Source organism: Bufo bufo, chromosome 3 (assembly GCF_905171765.1).
Source record: "Bufo bufo chromosome 3, aBufBuf1.1, whole genome shotgun sequence".
Lineage (NCBI taxonomy): Eukaryota > Metazoa > Chordata > Amphibia > Anura > Bufonidae > Bufo > Bufo bufo.
In genome coordinates, this window is record NC_053391.1 from 374,311,853 (window position 1) to 374,326,340 (window position 14,488).

Sequence of the window (14,488 nt, forward strand, 5' to 3'; positions counted from 1 at the left end):
TATACAGGGACTGTTATCAGTGACTGACAGCTCTCTCTGTATACACACTTACACAGAGAATGTGATCAATCTCTGATAACACCTCCCCTGTGAACAATGAAGTCAGAAACTTCAGAGACATAAATTACACACTTCATTCACTCGCTACAGCAGTGCCTGCACAGTCACAGTTCTGAAGCCGAAGCAGAACCTGTGCCCTTGCTTTGTTAATCTGAGCAGTGGCGCAGACAGAAAATTGTCAGGGCTGGGCTAAATATCTTGCCCTGTCAAACCAGTGGCAGGTGGACACTTTTTCACCTGCAGGGTCAGCCCCTCACAGATGAAGAAGCCCTGCTGATAAGAGCAATCAATTGGCTCATCTCTACATAATTTATTCTAATGCACTGAAGACTAGCTTATCTGGATGGCATAAAAAATGTTTCCTAGTGTAAATTTCCATTTTTTTAACCTCAGTCATGATTTGAACTTGTAAAATTTATTTGTATCTTAATATCTTGTTGCAGTGTTAACTCAAGCCAAGCGTTTTGTATTTTTCATGCCAACATTGCCTTGTTTGGTGCCATTCTGCCAAGCATTTCCACCGCTATATGAAGATATCATGTCACTGCTCATACAGATTGGGCAGGTCTGTGCATCAAATGTGGCTACACAAACCAGAGATGTTGACCCAATTATTACGCGTAAGTTCATTGTTATCAGAAGATACTGAGCATCTAAATCTAGCAGTGATTGTTGGTCCATGTAAAGAAATTTGTTGAATCTGTTGAAACAGTATCGTACTTGTGTAATTCCACGTGGACATGTCCCTACATGTGAATGTCTATTGAGCCTTAGGCCTCTTGCACACAAACGTATTTTTTTTTCGTTTACGTTCCGTTTTTTGCGTTACGTATACGGAACCATTCATTTCAATGGATCCACAAAAAAAAACGAAAGGTACTCCGTATGCCTTCCGTTTCCGTATTTCCATTTCCATTCAAAGATAGAACATGTCTTATTATTGTCCGCATAACGAACAAGGATAGTACAGTTTTATCAGGGGCCAGCTGTTCTGCTCTGCAAAAACGGAATGCACGCGGACGTCATCCGCATTTTTTGCGGACCGCAAAATACTGAAAAATCCATACGGCCGTGTGCAAGAAGCCTTATACCATTTCTTGACACTATTCTTCAGTAGAATACTGATGATATTTGGTATCTACAATTTTAATTTTCATATTATACTTGGATCTAGAACTTGCTTTAGTGATTTGGATTTTGGGAGATGTCCTATTTGCAGCAGATAATGCACTGCTATCTAATGTAATTGTTACAGGCAAATACAAATATAAAATCAGGCATTCTATAGAATGCATAAAAGTCTTCAGGCAAAGTATGAAATGCTTAAGGGGATTCTGTCACCAGGATTTCACTTACTGAGCTGTTAACATGACCACATCAGTCTTCACGATTTATATTACAATATACTAGTATTACTGCCCTGTGTCTTGTAATTTGTCTATAAAATCGCTTTTTATTAATATGGTAATTACATAAATAGGGAGCCCAAGGGGCTGTCCCTCTGTCTGTTGCACCCCAGCCGCACCCCTTCTCCTTGAGCCCAGCACCACCCCACTGCTAATTTATTCACTCCTCATTGCCGACCTCAAATGCCTGGTGCGCCGTAATCTCGCGCATGCGCTGTGGATAGACCTGTCAGCGCCCGCGCAGTGTCCTGGCATCAGCCTCACAGAACACATTGTGCATGCTCTGACTGGTCTTTCCACGGCGCATGCGCGAGATTATGGCGCACCAGGCATATGAGGTCGGCGATGAGGAGTGAATAAATTAGCAGTGGGGTGGTGCTGGGCTCAAGGAGAAGGGGTGCGGCTGGGCTCCAACGGACAGAGGGATAGCCCCTTGGGCTCCTTATTTAGGTAATTTGCATATTAATAAAAGCGATTTTATAGACAAATTACAAGACACAGGGCAGTAATACTAGTATATTGTAATATAAATTGTGAAGATTGATGTGGTCATGTTAACAGCTCAGTAGGTGAAATCCTGGTGACAGAATCCCTTTAATATTTCACACATTTCCTAGGCATTCTCTATAATGCCTAAAGGCAAACGGGCAAAGTATAGAATACTCCCTTCCAGAGGTTGTCACACAGTGACCACCATAAAATCACCCCATTTAGCGACAGTGCCATAACACGAGAGAAGAAGAAATTTTTATTCTTCTGCTATTTTATAACCAAGTGTAGTTTATTGAAGACATCTACATTTCTTCTGTGCAAGAACAAATGCCCAACTATGTATTGCTCTTGTGTGAGAAAGACAATTAAGTCCAATTCAAAATGCCATTCTAGCCTTCCTTGTTGCAACAAATGAGGATAATAGTAGTCTCTTTCTCTTGTTTTTCAGTAAGAAAGTTCTGTTCTTCTGCTATTTTGTAACAAGAAGTGGAGTTTATTTTGCATTTCTTTCATGTTTTCACATCAATAAAAGGCTTCTTAACATTTAGTACTTGTTAGCATTTCATACTTTGCCTAAAGACTACTTGTTAATATTTACCTTTTCTCAGCGGCATCCAGCAGAATATTGAATGTAACGCTAGGCTATTATATGCGTTAATATTAAGTTTGCAATACAGTTGGGATCTACTATGTTCATGTTGGATGGTGTTTTTTCTCAATAGGTTTGCAGCAGCTTAAAGAGAAACCAAAGGAACTCTCAGGTGCATTAAACCTTTTCCCACTTGCGGCTTCTGCAACAAAGGATTTGGAGAGTTTGGATCCGGATGTCCAGCTTTGTCATCAAGTTGAAAATACCATCATTGACATAATTAACATGAGTGTCACAGGAGTGTAAAGACTTGCTCATTAGGATTTATTAGTCCATCACTGGTTTAGATTTGACAGTGAAGAAACAGATGGGCACAGAAGACTGAGTGATAGCAGTATTGTCCACTCCACATACATGTGTCCTTGGATACTCAGATACTGCGAATAACAATATGTGGAGGTTTATGTGCAAGAAGAAAAAATCCTGCTATTTAGATTTCATTAAGCATATATTGCTTCTACATTGATATGTGGTATTGTCCATTGCTTTTATAACTCAGCTTGTTTGTAATATCAACTTCAGGCTCCTAGCCATGGAGCAGAACTGGTAGGACCCTAGAATTTGCTCCTGAATGCTTGCTAAGAGTAGATTCACATCACCATTTCGTTTTCTGTTCTTGTGATCCATTAGAAGAACAAAAAACAATTTTTAAAAAACGGATCCTTTATTTTGAGGATGGTTTTTGCTCATTTTGCATCAGTTTTAGCCATTTCCATCTGAAATACATTATTTTAGACAGAAGAAAAAGTCCTTCGTGGTGGACTATTTCTCCCATGTAAAATAACGGATCTCAGATGGAAATGGCTAAAACTGATGCAAAATGAGCAGAAACCATCCTCAAAATAAAGGATCCGTTTTAAAAAAAATTTTTTGTTCTTCTGATGGATCACAAGAACAGAAAACAAAATGGTGATGTGAATCTACCCTATGATGTTACCCATGTGCTCCAACAATATGCAAGTAAAACTGGCCCTGATTCAGCGGGACATGTGGCCATTCCTTTATTTTTCCCTAATGAAAGATTAGTCTTTAAACATTAGTGGTTTAGTGTGCGTCTGGCTGAAGACATGATGATGCTGTAAAAGTAACATCACTAGCACTGTCACACATGTAACAGCAACCTAGGACGATATCCGAACATATGTTCCTATTTGTTTTGCAGCCAAATGCTTTATAGAAACCAAGTGAAATTCTAAATTCTGTCCACAATATTTTTTCTACAGAAATGTTTATGTACATTTCCCATATACAGTATGTCATGTATTCGTGTGTGAATAGGTAAAACAGGTTAGAGTGACACTCAACAAAAGCTGAAAACCTAGTGCGACATCAAAATCTTTCGCTGTTGACATCTACATTATTGAATTACATTTGATTTATTTTTTTTGTAATATTTATAAAAGACATTTGGTGTCCAGGTCTATAAATATGGAAATGTTGCATCAGGTCTTCACTATATAAAATATTTTTTCCAGGTTTTCCACCATGTAGAAAGTCTAATGTGAAGCACTGTAAAATAAATTTATATTTTTTACTGTAACTTTGTATTTTTATTTTTATTTGTATCGATGTTGAACATGGTAAATGGGGAAAAAAATACACCAATAAAATTCAGGCGAGTCTATGACTAACAGCTCCTTTTGTATCTATATTCCTGCGTGTGTGCGTGGAGATAGATAACGGGAGAACATTAAAGGACTGTAATATTGATGGTCTATAGAATGTATTTAAGGGATCAGCGAACTGCGGCACTCCAGCTATTTTGAATCTACAGATCCCAGCATGCACACTTCCTCATAACTTCCATAGAAGTGAATGGAGCATGCTGGGAGCTGTAGTTTCACAATAGCTTGCTATCAATAGGTTGCTGACCTCTGATCTATTTGATTATCTATCCCATGATAGCCCATCAGTATCTTATCAGCTGGGGTCTAAGGGCTTATGCACACGAACGTATTATCTTTCCGTGTCAGTTCAGTTTTTTTTGCGGACCGTATACGGAACCATTCATTTCAATGGGTCCTCAAAAAAAAAGGAAGGTACTCCGTGTGAATTTTGTTTCCGTATTTCCGTTCCGCAAAAAAATAGAACATGTCCTATTATTGTCCGCATTACGGACAAGGATAGAACTGTTCTATTAGGGGCCAGCTGTTCCTTTCTGCAAAATACAGAATGCACACGGACGTCATCTGTATTTTTTGCGGACCGCAAAATACATACGGAAGCTGAATGAATGGGCTCCGCTGATATTATTAGTCATTTACATAGTTATTCCTATAAATCTAAAACCTGGCAAATCCATTCACCGGTGTATTCTTATGGCAGAGGAATCGGTAAAACTTGAATTGAATAAAAACATTCATAATATTCACAAACTGGAAAGATTATGAGATAGAAAACTTCCAGATAGGGGGTGCTGCTTTCATATGCTTGTAGGACACAAAAATGATTTAAAATGGCTAAATGATTACATTTTGTGCAGTGCTAACTACTGGAGCAGCTAAACTAATCTTCTCTGCTGTCATCCATACAATTCAGAATAAGGACTCTCTTAATTCATTTGTCTAATCTCTAGTTATTAAACGTTTGGTTCTGTTCACACCAGATTCCATTTATACTCTGACCGTATAGCCCAAATGTATCCAACTGTTTGCCAGTCACCTGAATACTTTTGCTATGGCACTTGCTAGTATTCACTGAATGGGTCTGCATCCTATCCACAAAATATGCGGATCTGATGCAGAGCAAAAATACGGTCGTGTGAATCAGGCCTAATGCTGTGCGATCCTGTCAGAGGAGCTCAGGTAAGCATGGGACCTCACAATGCCGCACAGAGCAACTTTCTGGTATTGAACTCGCTTGTGTGTGTCTGGCCTAAGGAGTTCCTTTTCAGAGCATCTCCTTCATCCCATAAGAAATGAGGTCTACAATGATGCCAGGCTTCAGGTGGGAAGAAGGCTAAAGTATTTTCTTCCTGCCGGGTCAATTATTTCAGGAATGACCAGTCCAGTTACCTTGTAGTAGCACATACGATTCAATAGATTTCACTTTGTCTTGCTCAGAGTTCCACCACACCCTGTCCAGACACAGCTCTTCATCACAAAATGCAAGTCCACAAGTTAAAGGAGCATAATATAGTTAGTCAAATGACTGCTACTCACAGTTCATTTTGTTGAAAAGATACCTTCAATTCTTTATTAACATATTTTCATGAGAATAGATCACAGCATATTCTTTGATCATAGAGAATACCAGGTTTTCCCCTATCCTCCTCTGATGCAACGTTTCGGAGGACATATCCCCTTCATCATGTGCAGCTAGATTGTGTAAAAGTGGTGAAAAGGGTTTTCATTAATCCAGGAAAAGATGGGATGGATCATCCTCCCCAAAAAAATCCTGGCTCTCTGCAACTAGAATTTATACCTTTTTGGGGAATCCTTCTAGAGTCCAAAAGATGTTTTCTTCTGCAGTGGAGGAGTTGCAGTCAAACCCAGTGGTAATCTTGAGGAAAGGAATGTCCATCTTGGGCTTCCTCACAGCATCCATTCTGCCAGTAGTCTGGGCCCAATATCATGAGTGGGATCTACAATAGGAAATCCTTGCAGCTTGGGAGAAGTTCAGGGGTTGTTTAAACCACAGGTTTCGACACAACCTTATGAGGGTTAACATGTTGTTTAAACAAGAAAAAACTGTCTATGGGTATTCCTTGTCTATTAATCAACCAGGTGACTGCCACTACAGACGCAAGTCCCTCAGGTTTGAAGTGGCCCATGTATCAGACTGAGTAGGGATCAGCTGAATTTTTATTCACACTTAAAAGAACTAATGGTGGTCAGGTTGGCATTAGTGACAGCTCTTACCCTGATAAAGTTTTGTCATGTCTGAATTCTTTCGAACAATTGGTCTGTAATGGCTTATATCAATCTCCAGGGGGTTACCAGCTCAAGCTCCCTCATGTCCGAGTCAAGGAAAATATTGAAATTAGAAGAGCTTGATTTCAGTTCCCTCTCAGCCCTTTACATCAGGGATTTGAAAGCTGTAGAGGCGGACTTTTTAAGTCAGCATCTTCTCAGGCAGGGGGCTCTCAAGTATCAATCCTTAAAGGGGTTTTCCCATCTCAGACAATGGTGGCATATCACTAGGATATTACCCCATTGTCTGATAGGTGCTGGGACCCGCACCTACAATGAGAACAGAGCGGGGAAATGAACGGAGGGCGCACTGCGCATGCGCAGCCGCCCTCCATTCATTTCTATGGGGCCGCCGAAAACAGCGGAGCGCTGGCCCGGCTATTGCCGTCTGCCCCATAGAAATGAATGGGAGCATGGGCCTCCGGGGTCCTCCAGCCACAACGCTCCCCGCTTCGTTCTTGTTGTAGGTGGGACCCGCACCTATCAGATAATGGGGGCATATCCTAACGATATGCCCCCATTGTCTGAGATGGGAATACCCCTTTAAGCCTTTTCCAAGTGAATCTTTCGGGGGTTCCAGTAACAAGAAAGTTGTGAGGTAGATGTTTTCCTCCACAAGTGGGATTTCACACTCACCTGTGCTTTCCTTCAAGTATAGGCCAAGGGTGATTCTGACTGCACCCTTTGCTATGTGGACACCCTTTGCATTCATTGTCAAAGGGGACAAAACTGAACGATACGGAATGCACCAGAATGCGTTACGTTTGGTTGCGTCCCCATCGCGGACAGAATAACGCTGCAAGGGGTGATGATGTACTTATACTCTGGGAAGGGACGTTTACCTCTGAGATTCATGATAACACAATCACGTTTCTGGATCTCAGACTTTTCCTGGACCCTGATGGCCACATCCAATCTGAGATCCATCGGAAACCCACAGCGACGAACAATCTATTGCAGTGGAGCAGTTATCACCCGAAACCACTCCGAAAGGGGATACCTGTGGGACAGTACATCAGAGCCCGTAGGAACTGCTCAGACGACGCCAGCTTTATCAAAGAGTGTAACACTCTGTACGACCATTTCCGAGCAAGGGGATATCCTAAAAAGGTCTTGCACCAGGCATTTTCCAGGGCAAGTAATATCAATCGTGCAGAACTGATAAACGCTGCACCAAGGACATCCAGTGCACAGTTGGTCAGGTGCATTGGCACTTTTGATGCTCAAAATGATCAAGTGTTTCGGATTCTGAGGAAGCACTGGCATGTCCTGTGGGCAGATAACGATCTCAGAACTGTCATCACGCAGAATCCCAGTGTTACTTACCGTCGAGGTAGTAACCTGAAGGATGTACTGGTTCACAGTTTTTATCGTCCTGAACCGCCAAGGACCACCTGGCTAACATCAAAAACAGTGGGCACTTACCCGTGTGGAGACTGTGTGTTCTGCCCCTTTGTGAGAAGATGCCGATCATTTACTAACCCTGTGGATGAAAAAGAATACCAAATTAGACAATATATAAACTGTAAGACCAAAGGCATAGTATATGCCGCCCAATGCCCATGCCCTAAGCTATGTCGGTAAGACGTCTCAAGAATTTAGGAGAAGAATATGCCAGCATATTAGTAGCATCAATACTAAGGCAGATACCTCAGTCTCCAGGCATGTAAGGGCCTACCATAATGGAGACCACAAAGTACTTACATTTTGGGGCTTCTGTAAAAAAAACTCTGGGCACTAGAAGGGGAGACTTTGATGCCACCCTTCTGAAAGAAGAAACAAGATGGATTTATCGACCTGATAGTCTTAGTCCAAAGGGGCTCAATAAAGGATTTGCATTCACTGCTTTCCTGTAAAAATGAGGGAGAGAATCCTATGTGGTAATAAACTACATACTTCCAACTAATTTTAGTTCATGATTATTTCTATCTTTCAAGTGTCAGTTGACACATAAATATATGGAGCCAAAAATTTGGAGTACCTCATCCATTGATTATGTTCACTTGCAAATATAGATTTTTCCACCCCACTAGTTAGATCAAGAATTTATTTTATAGTAGTGGGTAGTGTATATCTTTACATCTATGAATTAACTATATATGGGTGTAAATCTGACCTGTGTGGCAATATGGACCAATCCCAATGACAGAGGCACTAAGTAGGTAAGTCGCTAGAACTATAGATGCTGATGTCACAACATCTGAATAATACTGCTATCCAGTATATATCCTAAAAGGCGGATTCACTCTGCACCGCCATTTGATGTAGCCCCATTGATTTTAACAGTTGAGGTACTACAGGCGATACTGTGTAAAAAGTACAGGTGCTATCAGATATAATATTTCAATAGTAATTGACATGAGGTCGTTATTGACCATTATGTCAACTATGCAGCATTTTATATATATCAAATACACTAATTGGGGTATTTGGGTGTAGAAGGCCCCTTCTTAGTTTTGACACTGATCTATCTATAAGTATAACACAATTCACTTAGTGTAACACTATAAGGTCTGATTCAGTCACATATATCTTTATTCTTATGTATTTCTATATCATCACTAGTTTCACCATTGATAGTAGCAGTTGAGGCACTGTAGCTTATCCTGCGGCAGTGCAATGGCTGCATGTGTCATATAACACAAAAAATGTCACATGCTAAGGATAATATATACTCATCAGCTAATCTGTGGGTAAAGCTTCAGCCCATTCTATACTAATTCAAGCACAAATAAATCATTACTAGCATATGCACCCATAAGGTTTACATCCCTATATAACGCAGTATAATCATATCATCATATAATCACATTGTAATACAATCATAAGAACATAAACTACATATATCGTCTGTGCCCAGTTCGTAGTGCCTCTTGAACTGGAGTCAAAGTCTGTGAGCAAGCGCAGTTCAGGAAAATGATACCTCCGGCTCTAAGTGTGTGCGCAGCCGCAAACCGCGCAGCACCTTTCTTGATCGGAGTTAAAGTTTGTACGTCTGCGCAGTACAGTAAAATGAGATCTCCGGCTACAAGTGTGTGCACAGTTGCAGTGTGCATAGTAGTCTCTCCGACCGTGTCTTAAGTCCGTGCGCATGCACGGTACACTAATATGAGATTCTTGGCTCTAAGTCTTTGCGCAGCCGCAGACCGTGCAGTACTCTTCGTGAGTGAAGTCAAAGTCTGTGCGCATGCGCAGTCCGGCAAGATCGAGTCTCCGGATCTAAGTGCGTAAAGTCAAAGTCTGTGCGCATGCGCAGTCCGGCAAACCCGAATCTCTAGATCTAAGTGCCGGCGCATATAGTGAAAGGGCATGACGTCACTGATGACGCCCTATGGATGCGACCTGCATGACGGCGGCGACCTGAGACTAGGAATCAGGTAGATGGTGCTGATTGGTGTGATTATCTTCCTTAGAGGGAAGGATTACTGACGTTACCTGGTGCCAGGGATTGGGTCACTCAGTTTATAGGACGCACAGCTTGTCAATCAAAAGATGACGCTATATATACCTCTAGATGGATAGGGTTACTCATCGCTGCCCAATCCCCTGAAGAAGCCAGTAATCTGGTGAAACATGTCGGGGGGCAGATTTTGTTTTTAAGTTCAGCGACCCACTCCACTGCCAATTAATTAGTAGTAGTCCGGCTGGCCTACTTACCAAAGCTAGAGTAGTCTAGCAGAGGAACACGGCATCAAAACCGTGAATTTACCGCATGCAGTGTGCACCATTAAAGGGATAGGCACTAATCAGTCAGCGCATGGTATAACCTTATATAGTGAGATGAAGGATTTCAGCTCTTACAATTTAGCCTAACTGTAGGTGTAATTGCTAGCGGTTATAAGGCAGCAAATTGCCTGCTAGTTGACAGGGGTGAGAGTGAGTGCACGTGCTCTCCTTCCTGATCAATGAGAAATATTTGATTGTACAGAGGAGTGGTCACTGTATTTTTAACTTTAGATTTTTTGGTTTGTTAATTAATATTCAATACAATAAAGGTTTAAAGTACATATTTTAACTCGAATAAAATAAAAGTGAAGTTTAATTTTTTTTTGCCTGGGGCAAGACAGGTTCAACGCCTGCTTGGGCATCTGTAAATAAAGCGGTGTGGAGCAAGACGGATCCGTCATGACTCAAAATGTAAGTCTATGGAGACGGATCTGTTTTCTCTGACACAATAGAAAACTGATCCGTCCCCCATTAACTTTCAATGGTGTTCATGACGGATCCATCATGGCTATTTTAAAGATAATACAACCGGATCCGTTCATAACGGATGCAGACGGTTGTATTATCGTGGCGGAAGTGTTTTTTGTTGACTCCTGACGGATCCAGCAAAAACGCTGGTGTGAAAGTAGCCTAAGTAGGACTGGCTCAACTGGAATAGGTCCTGCCACTAGAAGTCTGGCACTAGGGGAAAAAAAAATGTTGCCACCTCAGTGGGCAGCCGGTCTGCTGCTTTGGTTTTCATTTTTTGGTTACCTCCTTGCTGTAGGATGATGTCCACTGTGGGTACCGCTTTAGTTGCTCATCCTGAGTGTGACAATTCACCAGTCATCCACTCCCCCTTTATTGTGGCAAAAGCTGAAATGCTGGTAACCCAATGTTCAAAGTTATGGAGGAGAAAACCCTGGGGCATCTGAAGTCAGATGGGAGAGTATGTTCTTCAAAGTCCTCCTCCAGACCCCCCACAAAGGTAACAAACCACAGGGTTTTCTCTCTCGTTCTCTCAGCATTCATATACATAAAGCACATTTAGGGCTCATGCACACGACTATATGGCTTTTTCAGTGTTTTGCGGTCCGTTTTTTACGAATCCATTGTTCCGTTTTTTGTTTCCGTTTTTCCGTATGCCACATGCAGTATATAGTAATTACATAGAAAAAATTGGGCTGGACATAACATTTTCAATAGATGGTTCAGCAAAAACGGAACGGATACGGAAGACATACGGATGCATTTCCGTATGTGTTCCGTTTTTTTTGCAGACCCATTGACTTGAATGGAGCCACGCACCGTGATTTGCGGACAAGAATAGGACATGTTCTATCTTTTCACGGTACGGAAATACTGAAACGGAATTCACACGGAGACACAGTTTTTTTTGCTGAACCATTGAAATGAATGGTTCAGTTTATGTACCGCATACTGAACTCAAAAAACGGCCAGTATACTGAACGCAAAATACTGTCGTGTGCATGAGCCCTTACATTTAGACTAGGTTCACACTGAGTTTTTTGGCTGAGGATTTTGGTGCGGATTCTGCGGCAAAAATGCATGCAGAACTTCCCCATTTCTTTCCATGGGCAATGTTAAATCATACGTTGCTGTTTTTTTCTGCAAGTGGTTTTGGAAATTGTACCATGGAAAAAAAAAGAAACGTCCTATCCATTGTTGATGTAGAATCCTCATCCAGATTTCTATTGAAAATCCTTTCCGAAACCACACCTGAAACTGCGTTAACCGCCTCCGGACCGCCTAACACAGGATCGCGTTCCGGAGGCGGCAGCGCTGCGCAGAGTCACGCCTATACGCGTCATCTTGCGAGACGCGAGATTTCGCTCAAAGCCGGACCGCGCATGCGCATCGCGGGCCGGCAAAAGTTAAAGAACAATTTCGTCACCAGCCTGCCAGCAACGATCATTGGCTGGCAGGCTGGCGATTTTCAAAAAAACAAATCACAAGCCATATAACAGATCATATTAGTAAATATGATCTGTTATATGGCTTGTCTGCTCCTCTGCTGGTCCTTTTCGTCGGTTGGATCCAGCAGAGGAGCAGACTTCACAGTGAGTAGCACCAACACTACACCTGAGCCCCAGATCACCCCCCTGCACCCCAATTAACCCTTTGATCACCCCTTTGATCGCCCCTGTCAATCACTAGTGAAAGACAAAAAGTGATCAGTGTAAACTGTCACTTTTTTTTTTCACTAGTATTGGCTGTTAGGTTTTAGGGATAGTTTAGGCCCCTTGGTTAGGTAGTTTAGCGTCAGTTAGCGCCCACCCCACCGCACCGCAGTCACTTATTCGCTGATTAGCGTATTGCTAATCAGCATTTGTACTTTTATAGTATCTGTAAGTGATCAAAACTGATCACGGTCAGATCTATAATAGTATTAGTGTCACTTTAGTTCGCCCTCCACCCAAAACGCAGTGTTTGCCCGATCAGGCCTGATCGGTCGCCCACACGTGCGTTCACCCACGCCCGCCCCACCGCAGCGACAAAAAATATATTTTTTTGATCACTGCACATTCACTTTACAAGCACTGCGGCGATAAAAAAATCAGTTTTGATATTTTTTATCAACCACAGCGGCCTCCGGTACTTCGCTAGCCTCTCCTTTGTAAGACAGGTTTGCTTTTTTTCTTGGGTAGTCTCAGGGAATACCCCTAAATTTAGTAGTCCAAAATGTCAAACAGGGGGTATTCTTCTGAAGAGGCCTACAGGATTCTGACCCAGTCGGATGAGGAATGGGAACCCTCATCTGACGAATCTAGCGGGTCAGAATATGAACCTGTAGAAAGCAGTGGCTCTCTGACCCAAAGTTCGGACGAGGAGGTGGAGGTCCCTGATAGAACCAGGCGTACCCGGCCCCGTGTCGCTAGACCACAGGTTATGCAGGATCCGCTTCAAGAGCAGCAGAGTGGGGCTGTCGCTGCCGGATCACGTGGTGAGGCATACACCAGCAGCGCAGCCCTCCCTGGACCTAGTACCAGCACTGCCGTACAACATGGTGACGTGGCGAGCACCAGAAGGGCAGTTGAAGCTGGTACGGTGGCACGTGCAATAGTTACCCCGTCGCAGCCACCGCACAGACAGGCCCGTAGAGCCCCTAGAATCCCTGAGGTGCTGGCAAACCCTGATTGGCAGTCACCAACTTCAGCCGCACCTGTATTTCCCCCTTTCACCGCCCAGTCTGGAGTTCGGGTTGAGACGGCTCATATCGGTTCGGCCCTGGGATTTTTTGAGCTGTTCTTGACTGCGGAGCTCTTGGACTTAGTCGTGGCAGAGACAAACCGGTATGCCACACAATTTATATCCGCCAACCCGGGAAGCTATTATGCCCAGCCTTTCCGGTAGAAACCAGTCCAAGTTTCCGAAATTAAAATTTTTCTGGGCCTTCTCCTCAACATGGTTCTAACTAAAAAGCATGAATTGCGGTCTTATTGGTCAACGCACCCAATTCATCACATGCCCATGTTCTCTGCTGCTATGTCCAGGGCACGATTTGAGGCCATCCTCCGTTTCCTGCATTTTAGCGACAACACCATCTCCCGTCCCAGAGGCCACCCTGCTTTTGACCGGCTCCACAAAATTCGGCCCCTCATAGACCACTTCAACCAGAAATTTGCAGATTTGTATACCCCCGAGCAAAACATCTGCGTAGACGAGTCCCTAATACATTTTACCGGGCGCCTTGGCTTCAAACAATACATCCCAAGCAAGCGTGCCCGGTATGGGGTCAAATTGTATAAGCTCTGTGAAAGGGCCACAGGCTATACCCACAAATTTCGGATCTATGAGGGAAAAGATCAGACCCTGGAGCCGGTCGGTTGCTCTGACTACCTGGGGAGCAGTGGGAAGACAGTCTGGGACTTGGTGTCACCCTTATTTGGCAAGGGGTACCATCTTTATGTGGACAATTTCTACACAAGTGTGGCCCTCTTTAGGCATTTGTTTCTAGAACGGATTTGCGCCTGTGGCACCAACGGCTCGTTACCACCCGTCTTGCAAGGGGGGAGAGGGCTGCCTTGTGTAACGAAGAACTGCTCGCGGTGAAATGGAGAGACAAGCGTGACGTTTACATGCTCTCCTCCATTCACGCAGACACGACAATACAAATTGAGCGAGCAACCCGTGTCATTGAAAAACCCCTCTCAGTCCACGACTATAATTTGCTCATGGGAGGGGTGGACTTCAATGACCAGATGTTGTCTCCGTATTTAGTTTCCCGACGCACCAGACGCTGG

At 43.0% G+C, this 14,488-nt stretch overlaps 1 protein-coding gene across 1 annotated transcript in view; it reads left to right on the top strand.

Moving 5' to 3' along the window:
- The window catches only part of INTS2 (integrator complex subunit 2), a 44,201-nt gene extending 40,957 nt beyond the window's left edge, over positions 1-3,244 (top strand). The window contains exons 23-24 of the mRNA XM_040424675.1: positions 504-680; positions 2,681-3,244. Of these exons, the coding sequence (XP_040280609.1) occupies positions 504-680; positions 2,681-2,853 (350 nt within the window). The 3' untranslated portion in view covers positions 2,854-3,244. The remainder of the gene's footprint in view (positions 1-503; positions 681-2,680) is intronic.
- The last annotated feature ends 11,244 nt before the right edge of the window (positions 3,245-14,488 follow it).